The sequence below is a fragment of the Thamnophis elegans genome, chromosome 3, assembly GCF_009769535.1.
Source record: "Thamnophis elegans isolate rThaEle1 chromosome 3, rThaEle1.pri, whole genome shotgun sequence".
NCBI classification, from domain to species: domain Eukaryota; kingdom Metazoa; phylum Chordata; class Lepidosauria; order Squamata; family Colubridae; genus Thamnophis; species Thamnophis elegans.
In genome coordinates, this window is record NC_045543.1 from 68,878,789 (window position 1) to 68,895,332 (window position 16,544).

At 42.9% G+C, this 16,544-nt stretch overlaps 1 protein-coding gene across 3 annotated transcripts in view; it reads right to left on the reverse strand.

Moving 5' to 3' along the window:
• The window catches only part of CNTLN (centlein), a 218,812-nt gene that overhangs the window by 141,951 nt on the left and 60,317 nt on the right, over positions 1-16,544 (reverse strand). For all 3 annotated transcript variants that reach the window (XM_032214335.1, XM_032214333.1, XM_032214336.1), the window contains 2 exons: positions 8,801-8,932; positions 8,002-8,181 (listed from right to left, as the gene is read on the reverse strand). In XM_032214335.1, the coding sequence (XP_032070226.1) occupies positions 8,002-8,181; positions 8,801-8,932 (312 nt within the window). The remainder of the gene's footprint in view (positions 1-8,001; positions 8,182-8,800; positions 8,933-16,544) is intronic.

Genomic DNA, 16,544 nt, shown 5'->3' on the forward strand with positions numbered 1-16,544 from the left:
ATATGCAGGGGATCGTGGTTCAAAATGAAGAACTTACTTCGGAAAGGCGAAATGGGGAACCAGGTATCACACATCAGTCGCACAAGAAGAGCAAGGTATGCAAAAAGAGAAGTCACCTTCTGGTTGGTGATTCAATCATAAGGGATGTAAATTTAGGAAAGGATATGAAGGTTTTAAAAGAGGTCAGGTGTCTACCAGGTGCTACTGCCAGCAGAGACAAGAGGCGTATTCTTAAGATAGTCAAGAATGCAAGTAAGGACTGTGATGTTGATGCTATTATATGGTACCAGGAGTTGACCTTGGTAAGAAAGGTCGGATCAAGCCATAAGACGACCCTGTCGGGGTGGACGATGCATAAGTCCTGTCGAATTGACAGGGCCGCCAACTCCAACGTGCGGAGTTGATGGCTATAAGAAATGAAGTCTTTAGTGAAAGGTGCTTGAGAGAATCCGTCTGTAGAGGTTCAAAAGGTGGACCCGTGAGGGCTTGAAGAACCACAGAAAGTTGCCATGTCGTGTAGTGGTGGACCGTGGGGGGCGGATGTTGGAGGCGCCTTAAGAAAGCAATGCACCCTAGGAATCTTGCTGAGTGGAAGTGAAGGGTCACCGGACCAAACAGTGGACAAGGTCGCCACCTGGTGATGGAGCGTGGCCGGAGCAAGACCCCTCTCAAGGCCCCCTTGCAGAAAGTCCAGCACCCTGGCCACTGGAGCAGTGACAGGGTCGAGTCCTGAGTCCTCACACCACTGAGCGAAAGTAGCCCAGGTGGAGTCATAGATCCTAGTCGTCGATGGACGCCGAGCCGCTTGGATGGTGTTGACGACGTCCTCTGACAGACCCTCAGCCCTTATCAGGTCCCCCTCAAGTGCCAGACAGCCAGCTGAAGCCACTGGGGTTCCGGATGGACAATGGCCCCCTGGCTGAGGGAGACCTGATCCAGGGGAATCCGCCACAGCAGTGACACCGACAGGCTGACCAAGTCGGCGAACCACGACCTCCGGGGCCAATGGGGTGCCATGAGTAGCACTTCCGCCCTCTCTTCTATGATCTTGATTAGAAGACGGGGAAGGAGCGGAAGAGGAGGAAACGCTTAGAGAAGGCCCTGAGGCCAGCTGTAGCGAAGAGCATCCGTTCCCTCCGCTCCTGGACAGTGGAAGCGGGAAAAGAAGCGCGGCAGGTGTGCGTTGGCTTTCTTCGCAAATAGGTTGAACCTGCGGGACAGTTGATGGAACAGAGCAGGATCCAGCCGCCATTCCGCAGAGTCTATGGTGGTCCTGCTCAGCCAGTCCACCTGGGTATTGTCCACGCCGGAGATGTGGTCGGATCGGATCGACTCCAAGGGCCGCTCCGCCCAGAGTCCCAAGGCCTCCGCCATCAGTCTTTTGGACTTGGTGCCGCCCTGGCGGTTGATGTGCGCCTTCGTGGCCACGTTGTCCGTCATCAATAGGACATGACGGCGATGTATGTAACGATGGAAATGACGGAGGGCCAACCTTGCGGCTTGCAGCTCTAGAAGATTGATGCTGCAACGCGACTCCGCCAGGGACCACCTGCCCTGGACCACGAGATGGTCCATGTGTGCTCCCCAACCTGCGAGACTGACGTCGGTGGTAACGACCAGCCGGTCGGGCTCCTTGAACAGGTGTCCCTTGATCAGAGCTGGAGATGTCCACCACCGGAGGGACCTCTTGACGGACGGAGGTACTGGAATCAGCCTTGACGAGTTGCTCCTGTTGGTCCTCTGATGAGGTAGGAGCAGCCACTGCAGGGCTCTGGAGTGGAGGTGTGCCCAGGGGACGATCGACAGGCAGGAGATCATCTTCCCCAACAGCTATGAGAGGAGGACAATCGGAACCTGCCTTGCTTGCAATACCGAGTGGGTCATGGATCTGAGGGCCTCTAACCTGTCTTGGGAGAGGAACACCCTGCAGGAAATGGTATCTATCACTGCCCCCAAGTGATTGATCTTGGTGGTGGGGGTAAGTTGACTTTTTTCGAGATTCAGGGAGAACCCATGGTGCCTGAGGGTCCTCATGGTAATCTGGAGATTCCGCAAGGCCTGCCGCCTGGACAACAACTGGATGATGATGTCGTCCAGGTAGCATTGGAGCCTTATGGGCCGCCACCAGTGCCAGTACCTTGGTGAAGGTCCTGGGGGCCGAGGACAGGCTGAATGGAAGGGCCCTGTACTGGAAGTGGCGGCCCGCATAGAAGAAGCGCAGGAACTTCTGGTGACGGGGGTGAATGGGGATGTGAAAGTAAGCCTCCCGCAGATCGATGGACGTGAGGTCTCCCTGGCAGATCCCTGCCAATGAAACAGAATGGGGTCCACAAGTGAACCCCCCAATACTTAATCAGGCTAAATATTCTAATTCTAATGCTTAGATTTGGAACTCTGTGTATGTCCTTTTGCCTAAAGAAAGATAGTTCCTTATTTTCTTGCATCTCTAAAAGGGGAACTTAGAATGTATGCTTTTGTTGGCAATTAGGAAATCTGGGTGGACAGTTAACCACAGAACATTAATCATAGGTGCACGCGACATAGTGACAGTTTAAGACAACCAAAGTTCAACTTGTAAACAAGCGATATTTTAGCCATATGCTAGCAATACTTTAGCAATATCTTAGCAATCTTCCTCCCAGCTTCATGAGTAACCAAGATTCACTTCCCTATTATCTTCACTTCACTTCCCTATTATGTTTTGGGGATCTTATGAGAATCATGTATTTGTAACTTTCCCGAAATATTTGTAACCTTCCCGAAATGTCCTTTACTGACCTAAGTAAGAAGTTTATGACCTGAAAATGTATACGCCTGTATGATTTGTAATAATCAATTTGAAGGTATAAAAACTCTGCCAAAAGATCCCTAAGACAGTTCAGTTTGATGCGAATCAACTGAACTCTTGGACGCGTTCAATAAAAATAAAAAACCTCTCTTCTCTTGGAAATTGATGGTGTCGGCTTCTATTATTACGTAAGTAAAAAAGGCAGATCTTAATTTTGCCATAACACCAGGATGGACTGGAGGGACTGCATCTTGAACCTCCAGTAGGCGATGTGCCTGTTGAGGTTCTTGAGGTCCAAGATGGCCCTCCAACCCCCCAAGTTCTTCGAGACCAGGAAGAGAATGGAGTAGAATCCGCTCCCTTCCTGGTTCGGGGGTACCTGCTCGATGGCGTTGATCTCCAGGAGGTGGGGAATCTCTTGGTTCATTTGCTCCCTCTTGGTGGGACATGAGGGAGTGGGGCACCTGATAAAATTCATGGGAGGGGGAGACAGGAATTCTAAGTATAGACCCTCCTGGACTACCTGCAGGACTCAGGCATCGTGAGCCGTCTGGGCCCAGTGGGAGGTGAACAGCTGAAGTCGGCCCCCAATGGGTGACGAAGTCGGGGAGTCACTTGGACTTCCGAAAGGGCCCGTTGGAGGCGCCTCCGTGATTGAACTTGCGGAAGCCAAACTGCTGTCTTCCTCTATCACGAAAGGAAGACCTGTCCTGAGCCCTCTCTCCCTGCTGCCCAGCTGATCTATTAGAGGGGTAGAAGGAAGTAGATGTGGATGGCTCTGAGGGCCGAAAGGACTGCCTCCTCGCATAGGGCGTAGACTTGCGGTCCTGTTTCTTAGAGGTTGAGGGAAGGACCTTCCTTTTGTCCTTCGATTCGATAAGGAAGGGATCCAAAACCTCACCGAATAATTTAGACCCCTTAAAGGGGGCAGAAGCCAATTTCCATTTGTGTTTCTGGTCCGCTTGCCAATGTTGGAGCCAGAGCAGACAGTGGGAGGTGACATTCGCGGCTAGAGCCCTAGAGGCAAATTTGGTGGCATTGAGGGCCGCGTCAGCAGCGTATTGCGACGCTGCGATGAGTTTGGTCACGTCCTGATGGAGCCGGGCATCTTCTGCGGGAATCTTATTTAAGATGTCACGCAACCAGATTACAGCGGCCCTACTAAAGAAGGAGGCGGAGGACGAGGCCCTAATGGCCCAGGTTGCCACCAGGTGAGTCTTGTGACAGACTTTTTCAGCCTTCCTGTCCTCCACCTTGAAACCTTCAGACAGGTCCGCAGTTAAAGAGGCATTAGGAGTGAGGGCTGTAATGGGCGGATCTACGACCGGGAGGGTCAGGAGATCTTCCAGGACAGGGTCCATGGTGTACAGCTTCTTGTCCACTCCACTGGGAGAAGACAATGTGGCCGGCTGGATCCACTGACGTTGGATGAGGTCCAGGAACAAGCCCGGAACCAGAACCAATTCTTGTTGGGAAGTTGGAGCGTCAAACATGACTGCATTCGGGTTGACTGGAGCCGAATCAGTCTGGGGTTGAATGGGCTTGGGCTTAATGCCTACCATGGTGGTGGCCTTCATCTTGCGGAGGACCGACTTAAACAAGCTGGGCTTGAAGAGGCCGGAAAAAAAAGGAGCGTCCGGGGAGAGATCCTCATCCTCGGACAGGCCCTGCTCTATAGGATCTGTTGCCTCCAAGGCCGAAGCCTCGCTAACAACGGAGGACTCCAAGGACGGGTGGTGCACCCGCTTGGCCGGGGGAGGTCCACCCTGAGCCGGGGTAACAGAAGGAGCCGCTTGCTTATCATGCGCCTGCATGGTGTCAGCTATGCCCTTTGCTATGGCGCGCTCCACTATCGCCTGCATTCTGGGAGAGAGCTCGGGATCATGGTCCGAGTCAGGGTCTGCATCAGTTGGTCCCTCCCCCTGGGAAGGGATATCCTCCAGTGACCCTCCCTTGGGAATAGCTTCCGGGGCCGGTTCCTGCTCGGGGAACCAAGAATTGGCTGGGGAAGGGGGCTCAGAAAAGGACCGGTCCGGGGACAGGTTTTGAGAGTCAACTTCTTCCGCCATAAGAGCTGTCAAGTGGCAGGCAAGGGAGTGGCAGGACAAAGGAATCCCCGGAGGGAGCCTCCTTAGCCGCCAGGCGACGGGCCTTCTCAAATTGTTTGTCAAGCGCCCGTTGTCGCCTTGTGGCATCCCTGGCCTCAGCAGCAGAGGGAGCCCTAAGAGGAGGGGTCTGGATGGGAGCCCTGTCTCCGCTAGCCCCACAGCCCAAGGAGGGGGAAGGAACCTGATCCAGGCCCTGGAAGGGTCCCAGTCTACTGGACAGAGGTCGATTTTTCCATGACAAGACTGCACAGGCAAGCAAGCGCAGGCCGAAGGAGGAAAAGCTGCAGTAATTGTAGGCTGCTCTGCAATAAAGGACAAAAAAAGAAAAATGTCATTAATTAGGACAAAGGCATTGAAAAACATGATACAATAAATGGAGAAGTCAGTTAGAAGCCTGATCTGCAGGTTTTCGGGCCTGTAGCCAGGGATTGGCAGGCCCAGCAGGGATAAGGGGAGGCCTAGGCCTTTAAAGCAGGCCCGGATTGAAGTAGGCCTCCCCAAGGCCGGGGCGGTGGCCTTTGCCTAGACCAGGGCCCCAGCTCCGCTCGCAGAAGAACAGTAAAAAAACGTTGGTAGGGAAGAGGCAGAGGCCAGTGGGCACCCCCCTCGGCTGGCCTTCTGCCTCCCAGCGGTCCCTGTTGTAGCGTGGCTGCGTGGCCTGCAGCTAGGCCTAAACGGCGCGATTCATGCCTAAAATGGCCACCGCGCCATGAGGGAATCTAAGGAGCCATGCGGCGATCACCCTAGCCATCGGGCGATTGCCCGCGCCTCCGTGGCAGATCCTACGCTTGAGGAGCTTTGAAAATTGAAAAAAACTCGCAAGAACATAATAAACAGGGACCACGAGGGGAACGCTGGCTCCTGGAGCCTGTCTGCCGCCGCGCCGCGCCATTTTAAAGGTGCTGCAAGCCTCCGAGATCGGCCTGAGGAGATCAAAGAGGGAGGCCCTTCCCCCAGCCAAGCGCTTACCTCCTGCCTCCTGGAGGCTTGTAGAAATGTTAGATGTTAGTTCAGATGAAAGAAAAGGCAAGGATTGCCTAAGGGGAAAGATTCTCAGTAGGAAAAATCAGGAAGAATAAAAGAGAGTCCAAGCAAAGAATTAATTCAGCTGGAGCTCCCAAAAACAGCTTCCAAACGGGCCAAACTGAGGAAACTTTCTGGGGATTAGGCACGCCTGGAGGCGTGGCCAAGGAAAAGTCTTTCCTCAGTTCCAGGGCAACCAGACTGAAATAACCCATTGCTTGGACTCTCCAAGCGGTGTGCAGGAGAAGAATGTGGGTTAGACAGCATCACCACCAGATGGATTTGTAACTGGTTGACCAACCACACTCAACATGTAGTCCTCAATGGAACTGCATCTTCATGGAGGGAAGTATGCAGTGGAGTACCCCAAGGCTCTGTTTTGGGCCCAGTACTCTTCAACATCTTCATCAATGATTTGGATGAGGGAATAAATGGGGAACTCATCAAATTTGCAGATGACACCAAGCTGGCAGGAATAGCCAACACTCCATAAGATAGGCTAAAGATACAGAAGGATCTTGACAAACTTGAACCTTGGGCACTATCTAATAAAATGAAATTCAATGGTGAAAAGAGTAAAGTTCTACATTTAGGCAACAAAAACGAAATGCACAGGTACAGTATAGGTGGTACCTTGCTCAACAGTAGTAACTGTGAGAGTCCTAGTGGACAGCAATTTAAATATGAGCCAGCAGTGTGCAGCAGCTGCCAAAAAAGCCAAAACTGGTCTAGGCTGCATAAACAGAGGGATAGAATCAAGATCACGTGAAGTGTTAATACCACTTTATAATGCCTTGGTAAGGCCACAATTGGAATATTTTGGTCACCACAATGTAGAAAAGATGTGGAGACTCTAGAAAGAGTGCAGAGAAGAGCAACAAAGATGATTAGGGGACTGGAGACTAAAACATATGAAGAACAGTTGCAGGAACTGGGTATGTCTAGTTTAAGAGAAAGAAGGACTAGGGGAGACATGATAGCAGTGTTCCAATATCTCAGGGGTTGCCACAAAGAAGAGGGAGTCAAACTATTTTCCAAGGCACCTGAGGGTAGAACAAGAAGCAATGGGTGGAAACTAATCAAGGAGAGAAGCAACTTAGAAATTTCCTGACAGTTAGAACAATTAATCAGTGGAACAGCTTCCCTCCAGAAGTTGTGAATGCCCCAACACTGGAAATCTTTAAGATGATGTTGGATAGCCATTTGTCTGAAACAGTATAGGGTTTCCTGCCTAGGCAGGGGGTTGGACTAGAAGACCTCCAAGGTCCCTTCCAACTCTGCTATTGTATTATATTGTATTGTATTATGGTGGCAAAATCTGCTGCCAGGTTTCAGCAATTTTTGAAGGTACCTCAGCTGCCACAGAAATTGCCTGAGGCCTCAGGCAGCACTGATGTTGCCGACTGTTACAAACATACATACCACCATACATCAAGATATTTTCTACTTCCCAATGAAATAGAAGAGGCAGCATGTGGAAAATAAATTATAACACACCAATTAATTACAAGCCAAGTCAGTCTCCTGGAACCCATGAAGTCTATAATAAAATTTAGAGATAATTATAGCATGCTTTGTTCATAAACAGAATATTATTCAATTCAATTAACACTGTGCACCTAAGAAAAAGCTTCAGTGAAATCCTTCCAAGTACAAAATACACAACACATGCTTGCTACTACTAGAAAAAGTACATTTGACCTTTGGGTCTGCTTGAGAAATAGTCTTTGTATATTCTTATACAGAAGATTGTGCTGCCAATCACATTGAGTGGAGAAATCCTGGAGTGACAGGAAGATTTCCAACCTTCTTTTTATTTTTAAAAAATTGCATCCTTATATTTGAATGAAATATCCTTTATTATTTAATGATTACATTTTAGGATGGCTATTTGAAGTCAGTTTCTTGCTTTGAAACATCAATTTTTAAAAAGCTTGGGGTTTTAAGTGAAGGAATGTAAATGAATGTCATTCCCCACTGGTTGTTTTGAATATGTAACTTGTTATTTAAAGAAAATAACATGTAGCATAAAGCCTGTAGCAGATTCTGAAACCATATCCAGGAATCTATTCTTTTTCATACCTTTATTTTTGCATCAATGCCAGACTTTTCTATTCTCCATTGTGAGTTCTGCTTCTTCAGTTTCTCCAGGTCATTTAGCAGGTCAGCATAGCGTGTACTTAAACCCTCATTTTCCTTCTCCAGATTTTTTATAACCAGTCTGCTTTGCTCATCCTTTCTCTGTGCACACTCCTTGGTGTCCTGTACAACAGTACCACAAGGGCCGATAAACAAAAAAGAGAGAAAATATTTTTTAAAAACCTGAGAACTAATCAGCAAATATAAACTGTGCAGATTTTACCCTCACAGCAGCTTCTTCTATATTTGATGGCCAAGGTCACCTGTGTACTTTTATTGGCCTCTTTCATGCAGGTGGAAGGGTCATATTTTTTAACTGGATGACAGCTTTGATGAGTACACATTTGCAAAGAGCCCATTAATTGATCAAACTGCCTTTGATTCTGTCCCCAGCTATTTTTGAGACCCACACAGACATATCCTCCCAGACCTCGGCTTTATCAATTAATAATGCCAGTCCCATCAGAATCTAATTACACGAAGCCACATCTTCACACTCCTCCTTTCTTTGCTCCATTTCCATCATTAACTATTTATTGGAAAGTTATAAAGTGTGGATTCTTCACTTTAAGGGATCTTTTCCCTAGTTTGGCATGTGTGAGGAAACTGAAAGGTACAATCTAAGGCCTAAGGCTATATTTCCTCTGAGCTTGTCACTTTCCATGCCACAGAGACAGGCCAGCAACTTAAACAGCAACTTCAAAGTTATGGCTATCTTCCTACTATGTGCAAGTCAATATACCTTAAGTTCTTGCATTACATCTTGAGAGTTCTGTAAAATGCAAAGCTCATTTTTTAAGGCAACATTTTCTTCATCCACAGCAATTTTCCTCTGCACCAGGTTGTTTATCTCCTCTTGTTGCCCACTTGTTCTCTAAGAAAGACAATTTAACAATACTTAAATAAAACAGGTAAAGAACATAATGCTCCAAAATAAAACTTCAGGCTATTTATTTAATAAATCCATCATTTTCAATGGTTAGATCATCCAGCTACGGACAATTCTGGGCAGCAAACAATAACAAAAATATGAAAAATAACGAGCCAAAGAAAGAACAATGGATCATCTGGAGGGGAAAGCCTACAACCAGGGGACTGCCTTGTATGAGTCCACTTGTGAATCCAAAATCTCATTTTAAAAAAGGATGAAACATGGTGATCATTAACAAATGGAGAATCTGAGAGGTTAAACTAAATACTACAGAAATATTTAAAATACTATATACTGTCAGTTTCATCTAACTGGCTAGAAATCAGGAAACTAAGGTTTTAGTTTTGTCTTAGACATGAACAATATCTGGTCGGCTCTGGGCCAGTCACTCTGAGTCTGGTACTTGGTTTGGGTGACAAGCTTATTAGTCAATTCCTATTGCAACCAATGGATCAATACTACATTGATTTCCCCACCCTCCCTCAAAAGGAGGACTCTGCTCTTGCAGGAAAATGCTAGGAAGAAAGTAAATTTAAGGTGCTATATCTCTTATCAAGATAATTGATAATATTCTAATTCAGTACATTCCTCTATTGGCATGTTTTTACTTGGTCATGGGTCAGGACTTAGACAGAGACTAAAAAGAAGCTCCAGAATCCATAGAATGTCAACCTCAGGAGACACAAAGCCAAGAATCACTTCAGGTTGATAGAAAAACAAGCACTGCCTAACTGTAGCAGTCAAATGAGGATGACATAAAGCTGTCTAGCCCATACGCCAGTGAGAGAAAAGATCAGAGCTGTTCTTTAAAGTTCTTGCCAAACAAGGGAGCATATCTCTTGATTAGTCACAGTTGACTACAGCCTAATTTAAGAGGCAGCCATGACCCTTGTTCCTTTGCTGAGAGGAAAACCAACAATAGTGACAAATATCTGTAGGTTCAGATATTCAAGCTTGTGAGTTGGTTTCCAAACATTTCATTATCAAGCTGGGAAACATCTTCAGTGGAATTTAGGAGGTGTCAGTGTTCTTTTAGAAGGATTTCATTTGGTCAGTAGGTCTTGTGATGATGAAAGTCAAGTGAGGTTCACATCAGGTCAGGGTCTTGTGGTGGGTCTTGTGATGGGTCAAGTGTGGATTACAAGTAAGAGTCTTGTGATGGGGATGTTATGTCGGCCGAGGGACATTGGGAGATGAAGTGCTGGTTCCTAGAAATCTACGAAGAGCAATAGTTCACAAACCCACAGTCACATTCCACCAGGAAGTATCCAGAACCAACTACAAGATACAGAAGGATGAAAGAAACAATGTAATTTACAAAATCAACTAACAATTGCAACCAATTCTGTGTGGGACAAACATCATGTCAATTAAAAACCAAGATCCATAAACACTGGCTGACAGGCAAATGTCACTAAATCCCTAATCTTTACCCACACTGACACAAAACAGCATCAATTTGATGGGAGCAGTACAAGAATCATCAGTCATGCTACCACCCACCACACTTGTGAGTTTATAGAAGCCTGGCACTCCACAAGCAATTTCATTAACAGACACATTGACTTACAATCAGCCTACGAACCCCTCACAATTCAAATCAACTGCACAGCCAATCCACGCAAACCCTCCCCAACCAGCACTTTACCTCCCAATTACCCTCACCTGATGTAACCTCATCACAAAACTCTCACTGGTGACCCAACTGACCCACCACAAGATCCACCATAAGAACCATCACAAGAACCTCACCTGATGTGACTTAACCATCATAAGACCTACTGACCACACAAAGCCCTTATAAACGGAAATACACTGACACGGACATCCTCTAAATTCTGCTAAAGATGTTACTTAACCTGGTAACGAACTGCTTGGAAACCAACCCATAAGGTCAGAGAACAAACTTCCACCCTCAAAACCAACCTCAAAACCTCTGGTTCTTGCATGACATTTGTGCGGAGTCCACCAGTGGAATGATTTGACTTATGGACCCTGGACTGATTCTGGACTATTCTTATGCACATTCCTGTTAAAAAGGTAACCATTTAGGTAAGCTGTTTTCTAGGCATTATAACAATCATCATAGCATAGGATCTCATTTGGCTCTAAATATGAATATTGAGTTATACAAATTATTTCCATCAGAATAATTTAATGGAATTAGGCTTAACAGATAGCATGTTTGCATTCACTGGTTTGTAATAATAATATGCAACTTTTATTGGAGGAAAAACATAGAGGCAGTAATAATCTAAGAAGGAACCTAGATAAACTGAATTGGAATTTGTATAAACTTGTATCAATGGCTTTAATATTTTTTTATGTTTAATAAACTCCTATAATCATACAGATTTTTGACAGTTTACAGTACCTAAGAGCAAAAAACACAAAGATGGTAATCAACCTTAAACCATATATAGTAAACATAAAAAGAAAAAGCCAGAGTAAAAAATAAAAACTAGAGAAAGTAAAGATGCATTGTTAAACAATATCACTGAAAAGACACTGCAACCAGTGCATGAGTCTTTCATACTTATTTTAAAATGCTGCGTTTCTTACAACTTTACATGATATTATTAATAATATCTAATAACCAGATCCTTTCATTTTAGGAAATAGTCCCAAGTTACTGTAGCATTTTATTGAAACTCCATGTTTCAGAAAATAATAAAATTACTAAACTTTATTTTCAAGATATGAAAACTGTATAAATGAATTAGATAAAAATTAAAAACAGAAATATTAATCTTAAGTAAAGCTGAAAGCTTGACTTAATACTGCTTTCAATTGTGCCCATTAACAAAAGCTTTAATATAGATTTGCACAGCAAGCCAAATATTTTCTAGTTTAGAAATAATGAGGCTGCTACTATTATTTTAACCCCTTTGGAGTATAATTGGCTGATAAGGTTTTGAAAGATTGCAAGGTCTAGGACAAAAAGATTAGTTTTAGTCTCTTCAGATCAAAACTGGAAGCTAATTAAATAGCATCGTTGCAAAAGGGAAGGTCTACCATATTTTTATTCATCCTTAATTTTTCTCTCCTGAGAAAAACAAGTATTTTTTTCTTCCCAGTTATTTGGATATTAATATTAAGGCCACCAAATACAGAAAAGGAATACAACATATGGCATAATGATGTATCAATTGGAGTTGGACAACATAAAATTAAATAAATTATATCCAGCTTATTTCATGAAGTAAGGTATTTTTAACCATGATTTGCTGAACAAGCCATAATACCTTCATTCATACCTATCACCAAGCGACTAAAAGCAGTTTTTTTTAACCAAAGTCCTAGTCAGTGATTGGCATTAGGAAATAATTGTCTTCAACCTAACTGCAAAATTGCACTAGTACTCTGAGCAGAAGAGATGATAAAATGATAAGGTTAACAATACAAGATTCTGTCAGCATACAAAGCACACTTTTTCAGACCTCACACTTTGTAATCTTGCAGCTGTGCAAGCATTCTAAAGAACAGGGGCCCAATCAGTCTTTAGGTTATCTTCCAAAAGTTATCTTATTTCAACTGTTTTACATGTGCCTTACTCTATTTCAAAGTGTATTCATTTCAAACTGTATTTATTATTACTGTATCTACTTTATAAACTATTCATTAGGTTCTAAGCCACTTTGTAGAAGCTTTCATTTGGAAAAATAAGTTCATTAACATATATAAATAGGTCCGACAACACCGATTTTAGCAGTAGTATTATCTTGTATAATGAAAACACTTGTTCCACCTTCCAAAGCACAAATACATCAATTAAGTTTATCTGCATTTGCTCATTAATATACTGCATTTGCATGTCTTAAAATGAGGATATGATAGGAAAATAGGAAATCCCTTCAAATGAAGGCAATATAAAAATGCAATAAAAAAGGTTTTCCACAGGTATAAGCTCCAGTATTAAATATGATTGCTACAAAAATATCTGAACAGCAGTTTTTGGGATGGCATAACTAGTACTGTTCAAAATGCTCATATTATATCTAAAGCTCACTTTAATTCAGTAGCTTATGGAAGAATGGAAATGAGAATGTAACCTTAAGAGAATAAAATATAAATGTATCTTTGATCACTGTCAAAAAGAAGACCCAATCACTTACATTTCAAGAAAGTAGATTGTGGTTGGACATGAATGAAAATTTCATAGTGGTAAGAGTGGAACGGAACAAGACAGGACATATCAGCAATAGCGAACCTTTTTTGGCTTGCGTGCCATAAGTGGGGGGAGCGCAGGGGAGTTGTGTATGGGCGTGCCGCATCCATAATGCAATGCATGATACACACCCCAGTGCACATGCGTGCACTACAGGCGCTCCCCCCATTTTTTCCATGCTTTTTTCACCCTTCCCAGGCTCCAGATGCTTTATAGGAGCTGGGGAGGCCAAAAACAGGCTCCCCCCCCCCCGAAGCCCTTCAGGAGGCTTCACTGAAGCCTCTGGAATGCTCAAAACGAACTTCAAAGCAAACCAGAAGGGTCGTTTTGAGCACTCCAGAGGCTTCATGGAAGCCTTCTGAAGGTCTCTGAAGCCTCCAGAGCACTTAAAACGATCCTCCGAGCAAACAGGAAGCCCATTTCTGAACTTCCGGTTTGCCCCATAGGGCCGTTTTTTTGCACTCCAGGGGCTTCAGGGAAGCTCATGAAGCTTCCGTAGGGCCTGGGGGTGGGGCGGGGGAGGCTCTTTTCACCCTCCCCAGGCTCCTATAAAGCCTCTGGAGCCTGGAGAGGGTGAAAAATGGCTTTAAAATGGTGAACTCAGTTGGCCAGCGCACGTATGAGCACTGGCCAGCTAACAGGACAGGCCTCACGTGCCCTGACAAATGGCTCCGCGTGCCATCTTGGCACGCGTGCCATAGGTTCACTATCCCGGGGATATATGATCTTCAAGATCTCTTTCAACTCTTACTTTCTATTAATACTATACTGGTATGTTGGAACAAAGATAAATGTGTATCTCTATGCAACCAAAAGCTGCACAATAATCTTCAGCAATTATCTATTTCCACCTAAACTGGTGCTCCTTTGAGGATATAATATGAACATTTCATTAGTCCCCTTCAAAGAAAAGCAATTTTAACGTATATGGAACAGTTACTTTATTCTCAAACCATAAAATATAACTAAAGTTAAAATTTAAAAGATTAAATAGAACTCACTTCATTAAATGCAATGGTAGTTTGAAAAAATATATATACCGTTGATACAATTATTAATAACTTACCATAAAATGCTATTGATTGGAACATGTGATAAATCATTGATAATTTTAATATATTTGGTTTATATTTTGCTATAGGACCACAAATGCCTTTTAAAAGAGTGAGATCAGCCACGATTCTTAAAATTTAGCATAAAATTTATGCTAAAAATTACAAAAAATTTATTACAGGGATAACAAAAAGAACAAGTAAAAGAGCTTCAATTCAACTATACATCCAACTTGACATCTGTTCAAAATAGTGGAGATATTTCAACTAAAGTCAAACACTATCAAAAGTTAAGATCACAGAAAAGCACTGTATATGCTATAAGAGTATTGATGTTCTCGGATGGAAGGCTCATAGTTCTATCGTCAAAAGGCATTGTGCAGCTATACTTGATTTTTATTCCCCCATCCTTAAAAAGATTTTCTTTGCAAAGAAAAATGACAGAAGTGGTGAGAAAAGGTGCATAGGTTACAACTGGAGGAAAATGTCATCTAACCTCTTCATAACATTCTGTGAAAAAAGGCAGAGTGACTGCACAGTAAAAATATCTCGTGGAAGCATTTTATAAAAGTCTCTCCATTAACAATTGCCACAAAGAGATGTCTACAGCGAGAGATCTTTGGCTTTTCAAGTTGCGTCACTCTGGTATTCAACACATAATTAAATAAGGTTTCCCAGTTGCTGAACAAGTAGCACACACTGTATAGGCTTTCATGCAGTCCCTCAAGATTTTTCTGCTAAGAATATGAAATATCCAACAAAAGGTTCTCTTCAGAGAAATATCCTCTAAATCATGCTACTCTATAGAGATTCTGCCACTATTTTTTTCTGCATTTTCCAGAATATTTAATGTAAACAATCTGATTTAGAATCAATTCAATAGGTAAGATAGTTGACGTCTATGAATCCTGAAGCTACTGCACTGTTAATAATGAGGTTGGTGATAATAATTTTTTTGAATTTAAAATTCCACCTTTTCAATCAGAGCTCAATGTAATTTATGCAGACATTTTCCACATTTTATCCTCAATCAGAAGGGCAGGGAGGGAGGATGAGCATTATTTTCCCTTTGGTATATTCAATATATAAGCGGCATGTCCTCAGTTGCCTATTCACTTTGATGTTCTTGTCCCCACCATGTAGATGTTATTGTCTGTTAGTATGTTGGGGTGGCCAAAAGTAATCCACGGGTTTCTGTGATCAAGCAGATGTTTGAACATGGACTGTCATTATAATCAACTTTCTAATAAAAATGACAATGAAAATGCAACGTTCTAAAAACGAAAGCTAAGTGTTGAAAAATCAGACTTTTGTAAATACAGTTTAAAAAGGTCACAAAAATAAACATGGGAAGCATCTGGCAGAACATTATACATTCACGTCTGATTGGGGATTTTTTTTTTGTTTGTCTTCTATGAAATACATTTTGCTACATAAGCAAACTGGCAGCTGTATACCCCTAAAGCAATCATGTTACAAATATGTCCAGAGATCCAAAAAGTTCGGGAACCCGTTATTTATTCATAACTAGGCAATTTTCTGAATAAGACTAATAAAAGACTAATTTTGTTATCCAAATGTCAGATGGAAGTGATAAGCAAGGAATGAATATTATAGAATATACAAAATTATTCTACATGTATTACTATACATTTCCTGTTTAATTTAGTACTATGTTCTTTTTCTATAGTTTTAATATGATTCCTACTAATTGCAGTTATCTAGCATCTGAATAGGTAAAACTAATATACAATATGAAAACATTCCAAAATGTATATTTTGATATTTGTCTTTTGAACTTGATATACTGGCTATTTGTGTTCCTTTCACATTGTCATTTTGAAAGAGTTCAGCATATGTATTTTTTTTTTAAAAAAAAATCAGAAAAATGTCTGATTCCAGTGAAACAAGATTTTTGAAGCCCAAGTTGAACTACAAGTAGTCATCGATCCCCCTTTAGTAACTGCCTTACTAAGCAACCATTTGCAAATACGACAACAATAAACATTAGTAAACAAAACATTTTCCAACCAATGTGCATTCTTATACACAAATTTAGGAAATTGACAACAATGTACTCCAAAGTGACAGTAGTATTGGTGATGCTTCACTAGACAACTTTATCTAAATGACATGGGAACAACTAGAAACCTTTTTATTTTTGTCACATGGTAACATTTAGCCACCATTTCACCAGAACCAATTCAGTTTGCTAAGTAAAACTTCCTTTAATTGCATTATAGTGCTCTTCCCTGTGAGGTCAATTCAAAATGCCAGAAGCTAATATTATTAGAATAAACAAGATGAGTTTATTCCAATAATGATGTACTTTCCC